The 14,873-nt window shown below is 44.3% G+C and overlaps 1 protein-coding gene across 1 annotated transcript in view; it reads right to left on the bottom strand.

The window, feature by feature from the left end:
• ZNF143 (zinc finger protein 143) overlaps window positions 1–14,873 on the bottom strand; it is a 55,655-nt gene that overhangs the window by 26,697 nt on the left and 14,085 nt on the right. The window contains exons 7-9 of the mRNA XM_024196619.3: window positions 13,802–13,921; window positions 11,392–11,467; window positions 8,192–8,317 (exon numbers count right to left, since the gene is read on the bottom strand). Coding sequence (XP_024052387.1) covers window positions 8,192–8,317; window positions 11,392–11,467; window positions 13,802–13,921 — 322 coding nt within the window. The remainder of the gene's footprint in view (window positions 1–8,191; window positions 8,318–11,391; window positions 11,468–13,801; window positions 13,922–14,873) is intronic.

Here is a 14,873-nt window from a genome sequence, read left to right as displayed (position 1 = left end):
CACCTCTATGGGTAAATATGGTAGCTATATAACAGCACATAGCACTACTATACATCAGTTTAGAACAGGAAGTCAATGATGTTCTACTGAACAACAGGGGCAGTTTAGATATGCAGAATTCAATTACTCTAGCATGTACCTGCACAACAGAGAATGGGGTTCAGTCTTTCATTTGGAATATATATATATTTTATTTTTAATTAGACACATATTGCCAACTGCTTACTGGTATTTTTAAAAATTTGTTAGTATTTTCTTTAAATTGCTCTGACTATAATCCTTCTCCATTTTGCAACCAGCATCAAAGTGATAGATTTAGAATACAAAAACATTTAGAATCGTTGGCCCTTACAACACATGGAGTCTCTTCCACAGCTCATGATAATATTGGGAAAAAGTATTTTATGGAAATGCATTCTGTGGCTTGAACACAAATATCAGGAACATATTGAATTAACAAATCTTCTGCTGAGACTAGCTGAATCTGGGGAAATCATATAGCCTTTCAGCAAAATTCTCAAAAACGGTGTAAATATTTAGATTAAAGGTATTACAAATGTGTATCATTTATTCAATAGTTTTTAAGGACGCCTACCCATTCAAAGCTCTTTAATATGTAAATAAGTATTTAAACTATTAAAAAAACACATTATCAAATGTAAGCATATTATACAATTTGTACATTTATAAGCTGAAATTGACAAAGTGTCAAAAATGTTTTAGTGATTTAGCATATAATTGGATTTTTTTAATTTAAAACTTTTTCATAGTCAAAACTCTTTAATAAAAACGATTACTCTGCATGGGCAGAAACAACTTTCTAAAGATAAATATCCCTGACATTTTAGTTTATTTCTTCAAAATACCAAAGCAAATTCATTACAGACACGGCTGCCTTTATTTATTTTTTTTTTAAAACAAATCTATTTTGTGTAATAGAACTTTAAACACGGCACCTTAGAATACGTTTCAGAGGGGTAGCCGTGTTAGTCTGTATCAGCAAAAAACAACGAGGAGTCCTTGTGGCACCTTAGAGACTAACAAATTTATCTGGGCATAAGCTTTCGTGGGCTAAAACCCACTTCATCCGTTGCATGGAGTGAAAAATACAGTAGGCAGTATATATATTACAGCACATGAAAAGATGGGAGTTGCCTTACCAAGTGGGGGGGGAGGGGGTCAGTGCTAATTCACCCCTTCTTGTCAACTATTGAAAATAGGCCACTTCCACCTTGATTGAATTGGCCACATTGATTTTTTTTTAAATCATGTAATAAATTATTTATATTGGTAGCCTCCCCACATGCTGAGGAAGGGTTTTTTTTTTGGGGGGGGGGGGGGGAGGGAGGGGCAGAGATCATTATTGTAAGACAGAAATAAAAAAAAGCCCTGACACAGACGTTAACTCCCAGGAAACTTCAGAGCAGTTAGCTCTTTGGCAGAGGAAACTGTAAGTAATTCTTTAAAGCAACAGTTCTAGAAAAGTTTGTCAGTTTCCTGCCAAAAGGATGTATGTGTGTGTTTTAAATGTGCATGTCGCAATGTAGTGTTGCCATGGTTTCTACAATTCTTCCTTGAACACTGCACATCAAATTACAGGTAGAAAAGAGCAGAGTTGGAGCCAGACCTGCCCAGCAACAGTGTTTTCTTAAAGTCAGGTTTTTTTAGTGCAAGTGTAAAGAATGCCTGCAGGAATGTCACATAACCTGTTTGTGAACCCAGCCCTTTGTGTTTCTAATTTAACTGTTAGAAAACAGACCCATTTCCAGGTGGCTGGAAGATGGCTATTTCAAAGGCAGAGCGCAGGGTTTGCTGGGTTAGCTAGTCTACGTTAGTCTAGTTTAAAGAGGGTTACAGTAACAGAAACATAAAGCAGGTCAGAACTGTTTTCGAGAACAAGACCTGCTCTCCTCCCCACTACCAGAAACCATTATTAATTCCTGGAGATATGCCCTTCCAGCTGATCATCTCGCAACTACTAGTTTTCAACCAGACCAGGGAGGTCAGGGAAGACCCCTGTGTAAGTGGAGAAACCAGTCTGGCAGCAATCAGTGGGCCTGGGGGAGAACTGGCAATGAGGAAGAGGGAGAATCAGGTTGAGGCAGTTTGGGGAGCGAGTTGCAGTAAGACTTCAGTAACTCAGACAGAGGTTATGGGTATATTACAGCAATTGGTGGGTGAGGTTCTGTGGTCTGTGATGTGCAGAGGTCAGAATAGATTATCACAATGGTCCCTCTTGACATTAAAGTCTATGAGTCTCATCAGGGAGAAGGAAAAGAAAAGGCTCAGTATTTATAGGGAGGGTTTCCTTTCTATATAGGTTTTTATACAGCACTCATCACCGTAGTATCAGAACACCTTTCAGTAGTGCATTAAGCCACATGGCTACACATCTGTCACATGTTGTTTGTTCTCTCATCCTCTCTCCAGAGGGAGAAGTGCCCTGCAGTGAAGTGCCCTGTTTAGATAATGTAGGGTTACCATATTTCAGCAAGCAAAAAAGAGGACAGGAGGAGCCCCGCCCCCGTCCTGCCCTAGCCCCGCCCCTGCCCCTCCCACTTCCCGCCCCCCTCAGAACCCCCAACCCTCCCCCCCCGCTCCTTGTCCCCTGACTGCCCCCTCCTGGGACCCCTGCCCCTAACTGCCCCCCAGGACTCCACCCCCTACCTAAGCCTCCCTGCCTCTTGTCCCCTGACTGCCCCCTCCAGAGACCCTCCCCCCATCCTAACTGGCCCCCTAGGACTCTACCCCTACCTGTACCCTGACTGCCCCAACCCTTATCCACACCCCCACCCCCAGACAGACCCCTGGGACTCCCACGCCCCATCCAACCACTCCTCACCCCCTGACAGCCCCCCCCAGACCTCCCGACCCATCTAAACCCCTCTGCTCCCTGTCCCCTGACTGCTCCGATCCCTCTCCCCACTCCTGCCCCCTGACTGCCCCCCCCCCAGAACTCCCAAACACCCCCTCCCCGCTCCTTGTCCCCTGACTGCCCCCTCCTGGGACCCCTGCTCCTAACTGCCGTCCAGAACCCCACCCCCCCCCCTCGCCTCTGCCCCCTCCAAACCCTCCCTGCCCCTTCTCCTGCCCCCTGCCCCCCTTGTTGTTGGCCTTCGCCTAATGTTTCCGTGAGCTTGCTCAGGAACTGCCTGAGCCGCTCGTCCCGGCAGGCTTGTCCCGGCAGGCTGGCTGGCGGGGGAGGAGCTCCAGACTGCCGGAGGCGATCTGGAATGCAGGGAGGGAGGGAGTTGATCTCTGCTGCAGGGGAGCGGAGGAGGGGCTGTCTCTGGCTGTCGGAGCCCCATGTAAGTTTCAGCATCCGGGCGGCTGCCCTGTTAGCGTCCGGGGGGAAGTCCGGACATTTACAAATTCCCCCCGGACGCTATTTTTAGCTCAAAAATCCGGACATGTCCGGGGGAATCCGGACGAATGGTAACCCTAGATAATGTGTGGCTTTATTTTTAATAAAAATATACCTGGTGCTACGTGTTTATATTAGAGAAGGCAAAGTCAAAGAAATGTGCCTTGGACTTGGAGTGGATTGGTGAGATTTGTGATCGTCCTTAGTTTCTGGGGGAATTCATTCCAGTCTTGGATCACCCCGGGAGAAAATTCGGTCTCACGCACAGACGAGCTTTACTTTTACTGTTGAGAGTTCCACTGGGCCAGAGGAGCAGAGTTGTCCATCATGGTCTTCATCCCAGAGCTTTAGGAGATCTTTTGGGTAATCTGGACCCAGGACATGGAATGCTTTGAAGACCTTGAACTTGATTCAAGATTTTATGTGAAGCCAATATAGAGAGTCAAGGAGAGGTTTGAAATGTTCCAGGTAGCCTGTGATTTTGAGGAGATGCGCTATAGCATTCGGTACTAACTGGAGTTTTCTAAGTGCTGAAGGGATCATGCCCAGATATATTGCATTGCTGTACTCCAGACGAGAGGGGAAAGCATGAATAACTGAGGCTAGGTCTTAGTTGGCCAGGAAGGGATGAAGTTTCCTAGCCAGACGGAGATGGTAGAAAGCATTATTCTTGGATGCTGCTATGTCAGAATTCAGCACCAGTGAGGGATCAAAGAGTACTCCTACACTACAGACTAAACTGACCAATTGTGGATGTGCATCTTCAACCCATGAAGACTACACCATGGTTATTAGCTCTTCAAAATACTCCCCTCTGCCCACTGGCATCACCTCTGTCTTGCTCAGGTCCAGCTTCAGCCAACTGTTCTTCATCCAAGAACTGATCTCATCCAACCACTGGGCCATCTTAGTAGAAGTAGTGTGGTTGTATGTGGTAAAGGATAGGTAGAAATGTGTATCATCTGCATATTGTTGGCACTTGAGTCTACGTCATCTAACTAGTTCACCTACTAGTTGCATGTAGATGTTGAAAAGTACCAGAGAGTAAATTGATCCTTGTGGAAGGAACTCCACAAGTGAGGGTCTAGTGACAGAGCTGTAGTTTCCCATCACTACTCACTGGGAACATCCTTCCAGGGAGGACTCAAGCCATTTTAGTGCCTTATCCTGGACTCATGTCACCCCTCTCAGGCGAAACAGCAGAATCTCATGGTTAACAGTGTCAAATACTGCAGAGAGGTCCAGCAGGATGAGAATGGATGCCTATCCATTGAAAGGAGGAGATCATCCATCAGTGCCGATAAAGCAGTTTTGGTTCTGTGTCCTGCCCTGAATACAGACTGTGCTGGGTCAGAATGTTAGGGTCAGTTAGATGAGCATGGTCAGCCTTTTGCTAGCTCTTCTCTGAACTTGCTTAAGAATGGGAGGTTTGATGCAGGATGGTAACTGACTAGGACTTAAGTATCCAGGGTGGGTTTTTTCAGGTGTTAGTCAAACTACTGGGTGTTTGAAGGAGCAAGATTCCTTCTCTAAATGAGGCATTGGCTATTTCAGTCAGGAGTGGCACCAGTTGTTCACAACTCTCTTTCACAAGCAAAAAGGGCATGAGTCGGAGTCACAAGTCTTGCGTCGAGTCTCCTTTAGGGTATACAAAACTTCTTCAGTGAATGTACTGAACTCTGGAAATGCAGGTGGGATGTTGGTTTGTGAGTGGAGGCGGAGCAGATCCATGCTGTTTGAGATGGCTTCTCAAAACGTCCATGATCTTTTCAGCAAAGTGGCATTCTTTGCAGTGTTTGGTGCTTGGCTCTGTTGCAGGTTGGCATTCAGGACTGATGAAGAGGTTTACCACAATGGATAGCTCTTTGGGGTGAGATTTAGCAGCTTCAACAGAGGTCTTGGCCTGTAACAGCCACAGCATAGGCTTTGAGGAATTTTTTTTTCATGCTATCTGAATCAGCCTTTGTTTTCCACTATCGGCACTCAAGTTTCCACCCCTTCTCCCGTCATCCAGAACAGAGTGTGTCAGAAAACCAAGATCTGTATGGGTGATGGGGAGAAGGGGATCAACGGAGGGCCAGCACAGCAGTGGCTGAGACCACTGGCAATGGCAATGACTCACCAGGTACTCAACTGCTCATTCTGCAGGTGGGGTACTGTTGTCCTTTAGAAGGCTATGGAATTTGTTGGAGTCCAGGAGTCTTCATGGTTGAATCAGGGTCACTAGTCTTTCTTGTTGTGTGGGCAATGGTTCTGTCCAAAATAGTGGCTAGGTTGTGATGTTCTCTATCCTGACATAAAGCCTGAAGGTCAGGTCCAGGATGTGACTGGATTTGTGGATGGAACCAGAAATGACCTGTGATCACCTTCGGGAGGGAAGTGAGGAGATGAGTTTCTGGGCTTTGGTATCAGTGGCCTTGTTGAAATCTCCCAGGATGACAAGTCTGGAGTATCTCTCCATCATCTCTGGCAAAGTATCAGTGAACTCTCTTGTGAGCCCTTTAGTCTGCGGTGGTCTGTAAGTGAGCATAAAATCTATGTTAGCTTTGGCTCTGGTTTCTACTGTGAGATGAATAAGTTCAAATGAAGTGGTCTTACCTGAGGCACATCTCTTGCATTTCAGGTTTGCAGAAAAGATGAATGAGGTACTACCTGCCTTCTTGTGCTATCTAGGTCTGTGATATATGGAGAAACCTGGGGGAATGAAGTGCACCAACCCAGGGCTTGTGGAGTCATCCTTCCCGGTTTTGGTGATGCAGACTATGTTAGGTGCCTCATCACTGATGAAGGCATGTGTTTTTTGTTGTTACCAGCAGATCTTGCATTGATCAATATCAGCTTTAGTTCGTAATGCCAATCAGGGTTGAGGGACTCTGGCATTGTCTACAGAAGAGAACTGCACTGTGCAACTTGCACTGGTTCAGTGCATCCACATTAGTCATCCTGTTTTGCGTGCATCACTCTGTTTATCCACAAACAGAACTCACTGCAACTACTGCTGAGCCTGTGTACTGTTGCATATATTCATAATTCCTGGCAAAGCATCCAATGTCTGTGGCAGAAGTTCCCAAACTATGGTCCATGGACCATCGATGGACTGTGAAAGACTTGCTGGTGGTCTGTGAAGAGCTGGTTGGTTACATGGTGCTGGCTCAACTCCTTAGTTGCAGATGCTAAATTGCATTAAAATACATAACATTCTTTACTAATAGGACTTTTCTATGTAAGCAAATGCTGTAATTGTCAAATATATGTGATTGCAAAAATGAGAGGAGGGGCAGTCCACTGGACAATTTTTCCATTAAGATGAGGTCCATCCTATGAAAAATTTAGAGAGCCCTAATCTATGATATCTAAATGTGTATTTGTCTGCACTGTGTAATGACTGCATTAATATGATTCAGTTCTCAACAAAGATCTGCATATGAGCTGGGAGGAGAAGGTGATGAACATTGGTATGCCCTCACACAGATATCATTGTGAAGAATCACAAGTGTCCCCTGGCCCACTGGCAGATTGACTTTGGATCTGGAAGCTCAGGAAGATGGAATGATTTTATTCTTTCAATAGTTTTTATTGAACAATTTATTCAATTGTTGTTTGCCCGTGGTTTTGATTCTCTTTTCTGGATCTGAAGTACAACTAAGGGTTTCCTTCCCTCTCTCTTTTTTTAACCTCTAAAATCCAAAGATGTGAGAGGTCAAGGCCAGGGTCTGGAGGAAGAACGTCCTCCATGTGGTCCAACAAGCTCCCTGCTATTCCACCCCATCTAATAAACTGGGGGCCCACCCTTCTCTCTCTCTTCAAGGGTATTTGGTTGGGGGAGGAAGAACAAGGAGGTGCTGGAGCACTATCCTGAGGTATTTAGTGGCATTAGAGATTGAGTAGGGGTTAGGTGGTAATCCTGGCTGTGTATTTTTAAATTTACGTCCCTTTTTCAGATCTCAGGAGTGAAGGTGACATTCCATAGATGTACAGACTGTCAATACAACAACTATTATAGTAAGTGGATGGTGTGTGCATATAGTGCTTCCATGCATATAGCTGCTGCTAATAAGGGATTTTTGTTCTTTTTATTTTTCAAGTGATCCACCTCTGTATGGGACACACCAAAAGATTTTATTTTTTACACAACTGAAAAGTTTTAATAAAACTGTTTTTTTTGTTTTTTTGCATGATCTTTTTGTGTCCTTCCCTGCTGCTCTGAGGGTGTTGGGGAAACAGGAAGAGCCAAGACAAGCTGAGTACCACAGTTCTTGGTCCTGCACACAGCTGGTAGGCAAGATATTTGACAGCTAGCTCTGAAATGACAAAACTGTCACTGGAGGATGGGTAGCAGCACTTAGAGTTGGCACTCGGAGGAGTAATTGGTCTGCTGCAGCTGCAATTCTAGTACTTTTTATCCACAGTGGCACTGCAAAGGTGCAGACTGACTCAGTCAGTGTAAGATGCAATGGTGATGCACCTTGTTCAAAGATAGTGCAACTGCAATAGCAGTGTGAAGGCCTATGCACTGTTCCAAAAAAAATTGTATGTTGAGATGAGGAGCATTATTATTGTGCTAAGGACTTGCAACGGTGTTTGCAATGCTAAAACACTGTTTTGTCAAGTAGGCTTCGAAGGGGACTTTTGAGAGCAGTTGTGGGCTAAGGCAGAGTATACTTATTCTGATTTCACAAGTACAAGTCACTCAACAAGCAAAGGGTTAAATTCCTTCTATAGTGTGTCTATCTAAATAGATTTTAATTTAAAACAAAGAACTAAGAAAGCAGAGAGAGAGAGAGAGAGAGAGAGAGAGAGAGCGACCGTTGTAAAGACTCCTTGTACCTGTGTGGGTTCTGATATGTTTCTGCAGGTCCCCAGAAGTCTTGAATGACTTGGTGCAGTTCTCCTCCGTACACCGATAGGGCTTCTCTCCAGTATGGGTTCGGACGTGGCTTTTTAATCCATAACCTTGAAGACAATTTTCAAAGTCGAAAGGTGGGGGAGGGGGCGAGAAGGCAAACAAAATCTTAGTTGTTACAATACTGCAATAGAAATATATCTAATACTCAGAATGTATCTGGTCACAAAAGCTGTGCTAACCAGTCCAGTTATGAAATCCTCTGATCAATCAGTAACAAAAATCAGTTCTTCTATTCATCTCACTCTCCAAACACATCATTGGTCACATAACCAGATCAACAAAGCACTGCTTGCATTTTAGAAATCCTCTTTCACTTTATTTAAGAAAAAGTGTACTTTTTTCAAAATTTTCTCCTTTTCCTCACAATGAGACAAATTCTGGTGATTATACCAAAGTGGTCAAACCTTTGCTCAAACTTCTGTAAAAAAAAAAAAAAAAAAAAAAAAAAAAAAAAAGGTCCAGAACAATCTGTGCTTTCTCTCTCTTAGCAGCTACTCCCATCATAATAGTTTCAGACAGAGACCAATCCTGCTCCCACTGAATTCAGACACAGCTGGCATGTGGCTCCTATTTATTTATTGGCTTCTTATTTTACAAACGACTATTCTGAGCTATAAAATTGCACCCATCAGTCAAGCCTCCGGGTGCTATTTCATTTTTTAGAAACACATTATGCAATAACCACAGACAATCTCCCCTTCTAAAACAAATATCAAGAGCAATAATCGTGTGATAAATAACAATACTGAGAAATTTAAGGGCCTAATCCAGAGGCCACTGAACTCAATGGGAAGACTCCCATTCACTTCAATGGTCTTTGGATTAGGCCCTAAATAGACTGCCTTGCACTGTGCCCTGAAGGGACAACAAAATGGGGGTTTTGGTGAAGTGACAAGGTGGGGGCTAGTTTCTGAGCAGAGGACCCTCCACTGAGAGCATCCTATCTCTAGTCCCCTAGAAAAATGTGGAACCAAAGAACCCAGAAAGAGTTGCTGAAGACAGACTAACATGCATCTTCCCTGGCCCCATAGTGATATACACATTTCTACTAAGCAAAGGCCATGGATTCTCAGAATGTGGTTCCTGATTTAACTTTACAATGTGCTGCCGTTATATCTCCATAACACTTGAAGTTTTGATTAAAAAACACTATTTGAAAACATGAAGTGAGTCTACCAAGTTAGCCAATCCCCTAACTTGTGTTCTTTCTTACTTCTACAACACAAATACAGCCTCAGAATCCAACTCAGAAAAGCTACTACTATTTAATCCAGGTCATTTAATCCTTGAAGATGCATTTAAACATCTGCAGGGTTTGCCAGGCTCAACTGGTACAATAACTGACCTAAAATACACTTAGACATTAATAGGAAAAAAGGTAATATATTTGTCCTTCTGTCTGTTGCAATGGTATACAGCAGGGATGGCCAAACTGCGGCTCGCAAGCCACATGCGGCTCTTGCATAGTTAAAGTGTGGCTCGCAGAGCCCCCCACATTCTCCACCTACCAGACTGGCAGGGAGAGTTCAGGGCTTCTGCCCTGCAGTGGGGTGAGGGGCTTCTGCCAGAGATGACAGGTGGCTGCTGAGAGTGGGGGGACAAAATGTAAAGGTTCAGCCTCCCCAAACACTTGAGTCACAACCCCCAGGTACATCCCCCCCTCTTACCCTCAGCAGCCCCTCCCTGCAGCTCCCAGGTGTTAGCTTCGCATGGAGAGGCAGCTGCAAACAGCTGGGAGCTGCAGGGACAGGCAGCAGCAAAAGCAGCGGAACTCCCTGTAGTTCCTAGCTATTTGCTGCTGCTTCTCCCCATGGTCACAGCTCTCAGTTTGCCAGCTCCAGCAGCTGCCATGCAGGGAGGAGGCCCGGCGACACTATGAGACTGAGTGGGGTCAGCAAACCCTAGCAAAAATTGGGCAGGGAAATGGGGGGGAACGTGACCCCACAGGCCCTCCCCATGCATCACCTCTGACTTCTGCCCAGCAGGGAGGGTGATCTCAGGGCTTCAGCCCCACGGGGAACACCTGCCAGGGCTGCAGCAGGAGCAGGACTTCAGCCCCAAGGAATGGGAGGCACCTCCCATGGGGCTGAAGGCCTGAAACCCCCTTCCCCGCAAAGCTAAAGCCCTGAGCCCCAACAGATGCTTCTCACGGGGCTGAAGCTCCAAGTTCTGGCACGTGCGCCCCAGCTCTCAAACTTCTGAAGATTATCATTTGCGGCTCAGAGGGTCAGTAAATTTGGCCACCCTTGTACTATAATTTTAAAATTGCTTTACAAACACGGTGCAACTAAATTTATGTGAAGTCACTGAAGTGCAGTTGTTTCTGTGTTGGCCTTTCAGCCGAGTATTGCTTATATTAGTATGCCTACAGGCTTTCTATATTACAATGGAAGGAGTTCTTCATGCAATCTTCTTAATCTTTCAAGTTTCAGGGTTTTTTTAAACCCCATCTCTTTGTTTCTATGTATTAAAATCATGTTCAAAAACCAAGAAAAGATTGTTTTGAAACAGCAACTGCTTGTTTTACTATCCTCCATATTTTACTTACTCATCTTATCACTTCATTTTACAGGATCAAATGAAATGTCATGCATAAATGGACTAGTCTGTATGAGCTGTAAAGTTCACTTACTTTATGAGAAATGTCACTGCTTGATGTGACTGTGAAAAAGAACCAGATCAATCACACCGCTTGAAACAGAGTATCTCCTATCAAAATTCTTTTCAGCTGGGGATCAGAGGCTCAGATATCCTTGTCTGCAGCCAGCAAGTTGAGCCTTTTTATTTTCACCTCATTTAACTCATGGAACTTATTCCACATTAATAGATTTTTCTGTCTATAGTGTAGAAATTGATAATAGGATGCTAGATTACACATTTTCTTCTTTATCTCTTTGTTTCATTACATTTCTGCTTCAATAACGCTCAAAATACTCTTTTCCATAAGCCTCATTCCATCTTTACTAATCTATTTTAGCTGAAAATATGCCCACTTCTCATAAATAGATTGAAATCTAGCCTTTTTGCATAGCAGTTTAAAAATTGCATTAACAAAAACACGTCTTATAAGGAGACAGACAGGTCCTAGCAAACAGGAGAACACACTCCCACAAAACATTACCTGTTGCAAATGCTTTGCCACAACCAGGATGTTCACACTGATATGGTCGATCTCCTGTGTGTGACCTTTCATGCACCTGTTAAAAGACATCCACCACATTGATATAATACAGTATTTTGTTTGATTTCTTGAATATAAAAACTACTTCATTGTCAAAAATTATATGTTTAGTCTCTCTTCTTAGAAGTCACTGCTTAAGAAGTGTTCTTTTTTTAAACAGTAATAAAGGTTTTTTAAAAATAGGATAATGATGTGTTCTGGAAAAGTAGTAATGTCTCTGTTTTCAGGATGTGACTTGATGCCCTGATCACTTTTATTGAAACAGGTGATTTGTCCTATTTTTGCAAACATGCAGAATAGCCAACTAAAGGGGTCACTAAACAGCTGAATTGGCAATATTGACAGTAGTCTGGCTGTGTGCATGTGTGTCTCAAGGGCTACACTCTACCCCGATAGGGTTGCTAGGCATCCGCTTTTCGACTGGAATGCCTGGTTGAAAAGGGACCCTGGTGGCTCCGGTCAGCACCACTGACCAGGCCATTAAAAGTCCGTTCAGCGGCACAGTGGGACTAAGGCAGGCTCCCTGCATGCCCTGACTCCGCGTGTCTCCCGGAAGCAGCTGACATGTCTGGCTCCTAGGCGCAGGGTCAGCCACAGGGGCTCTGTGCGCTGCCCCCGCCCCAAGCACCGGCTCTGCAGCTCCCATTGGCCACGCCACCTGGCTAGAGCCTCACACCCACCTGCACCCCAACCCCCTGCCCCAGGTCAGAACCTACTCCCGCAAATTCCCTCCCAGAGCCCACACCCCACACCCCCTCCTGCACCCCAACCTCCTGAGCCCCCTCTCACACCCGAACTCCCTCCCAGAGCCCGCACCCCAACCCCCTACCCCAGCCCTGAGCCCCCTCCTGTACCCCAAACCCCTCATCCCCAGCCCCACCCCCGAGCCCACAGCCCGAGGCGGAGCCCGCAGCCTCTCCTGCACCCCCTATCCCAGCCCTGAGCCCCCTCCTGCACCCTGAAACCCTCATATCTGGCCCCACCCCAGAGCCCACATCCCCTCCCGTACCCCAATCTCAGGCCCCAGCCCGGTGAAAGTGAGTGAGGGTGCAGGAGAGCGAGCGATGGAGGAAGGGAAGATGGAGTGAGCAGGGGGTGGGGCCTAGGGGAAGGGGTAGGGTCAGAGCTTCAGGGCAGGGGATGGGGCAAGGGTGTTTGGTTTTATGCGATTGGAGTGTAGGGTTGCCAACTTTCTAATCTTCCCTCAATACCTATGAGGCCTCCCAGTGATCCTCTCCCTGCTGCATGAGACATCTAGCCAGTACTCCATCACAGGATTAGATTCACATGGAGCGAGAGACTGATTCTAGACTGCACTATCACTGGCAAGGTTGCACCCTCCCCCATCTGCAAGTGACTAACCTAGTTGGCATCTGTACTTCTCTACATGTTCCATGTACCAGAGCTAAGCACGGGATTGAGAAAGGGAACCAGGGAGTGAGTACAGAAACAAGCGCTGTTCCAACTTTTCAACTTTGAATATTTGATCACTCTAAAGAATTAAACATCACAATACAGCAATATGGGAATTCACATGATAGAGCAGAACTTCCCATCATATATAAACATGGAAATTAAATTCTAATTGTAGCATCTCTAGGCTACTGCTGATGGTGGCTATCTTGATGAAAAAAGTGACATACTTTTTGATACTTGCAATATAGGAACCTTACACAACTGCATTCATTCTGCTTTGACAATCAGAAGATTGACAACCTTTACATTCAACCTTTTTTCCTGCTGGTCTTTCCAGTTCTCAGCTGTGATGCATTTGTTTAATTCATGTTTTCTGGCAGCGTTTCCCAAAGTGTGGGGTGTATTTTGCTGGCCCACTGATAACAGTCCATTACCTGTGGCACCTTAGAGACTAACAAATTTATTTGGGCATAAGCTTTCGTGGACTTGGTATCCTACTGTTAATTGAATTGTCTCATTAGACTGACCTCACACTTGGTAAGGCAACTCCCATCTTTTCATGTATTTATACCTGCTCCTGTATTTTCCACTCCATGCAACTGATGAAGTGGGTTTTAGCCCACAAAAGCTTATGCCCAAATAAATTTGTTAGTCTCTAAGGTGCCACAAGGACTCCTCGTTGTTTTTGCTGATAAAGACTAACACGGCTACCACTCTGAAGTCCATTACCTGTTCAACTTTCTAAAAAGGGCCTCATCTCAGAACAATAAGCATGACAGTTTGGAGGAACTGCGGCATCAAGAACATCCTACTGATGGAGATTTGGTAAGATAAAAGAATGCTCTTGTGTCTGACTTCTTGTACGTTTCCATTACTTTTGTCCATGTAATTGTGTAACCAAAGAATGCCTGCAACCCACTGAGCCTGCAATTACCTTAAGATGGTGAGCTGTTGTGTACAATTTTCCACAGCCATCATATTCACAGCGAAAAGCCTTCTCTCCACTTGGCTGAGATTTAGCTGTCACTCTTGTTCCATGTCCTTGCAAGACAATCTAGGATAAAACAAATATGACAACATGGAAGTCATTTAAGACTTTTATAACCAATTAGACAAAAATCAGATTTTCAAAATAAGAAATAACATGAGTTAATCCTAGTTGATGTCTTTTGACTCAGTCCACCCTGCCAGTTATTGTGTTTGCGGATTCTCCTCCTGAAGCTTGCCTTCCTTCCAATCTACTCTCCCTAATGTCCCGTAAGATTCATTTCCTTCTCCTGTTCTTGTCTTCATGCCTTCTTCAATGCAGCTCCTGAAATTGGAATTTCCTCTCAGACTGGTCTACCAAACAACTTTATTTCTCTTTATTCAAATCATTCCTTAAAACACACTTCTTCTGTGAGGCTTTTAAATATAATAACCCCTCAAATAATTAATATAGACTTAAAAACAAACAATTTTAAAAAAAGCATTTCTGGCTTGAAGTTTAGACCTTACGCCTCTATGCCTGCATATATGGACTGTGCAATCTATGTTTTGGTTAGATTATCAATTCAGGGCAGGACAGGAACTGTCTTTTTCTAGGTTTATATGGGGCTGAGAATACTACCAGGGCTCAATAAATAAGAAACAATTATTCAAAAGTTAAGAGTAACATTGCACTTCAGTCTGCAAAATTTTGGCCAACAGAATTTTGTGGTGAAAGGAGGAAACATAAAACAGAAGCCTGTGAAATTAATTTATTTTCAGCTAATAAATGATAATGGCATAAATGAATAATCAAAAAACAGCGAAAAGAAAGTTAACATGAAAAGCGAGTCCAGAAAGAATGTGAATAATCTAGTGGAAGTGAATGGGTTGTTAGACTATAACACTTGTCCAAATTCATGGGAAGGCTGCTAAAGGAAGTGCTTCTCTGAACGCATTCAGATGTTGTGCTTCATACTTTCTACTCTGAAAGTGCCTGCTATCTCTAAATTACAATACAATATATATATATATGCAAC

The sequence above is a fragment of the Terrapene carolina genome, unplaced genomic scaffold, assembly GCF_002925995.2.
Source record: "Terrapene carolina triunguis isolate 2854851 unplaced genomic scaffold, T_m_triunguis-2.0 Scaffold96, whole genome shotgun sequence".
In the NCBI taxonomy this organism is placed as follows: Eukaryota; Metazoa; Chordata; order Testudines; family Emydidae; genus Terrapene; species Terrapene triunguis.
Note: the sequence above shows the minus strand (reverse complement) of the source record. Positions and strands in the feature narration are given on the sequence as shown.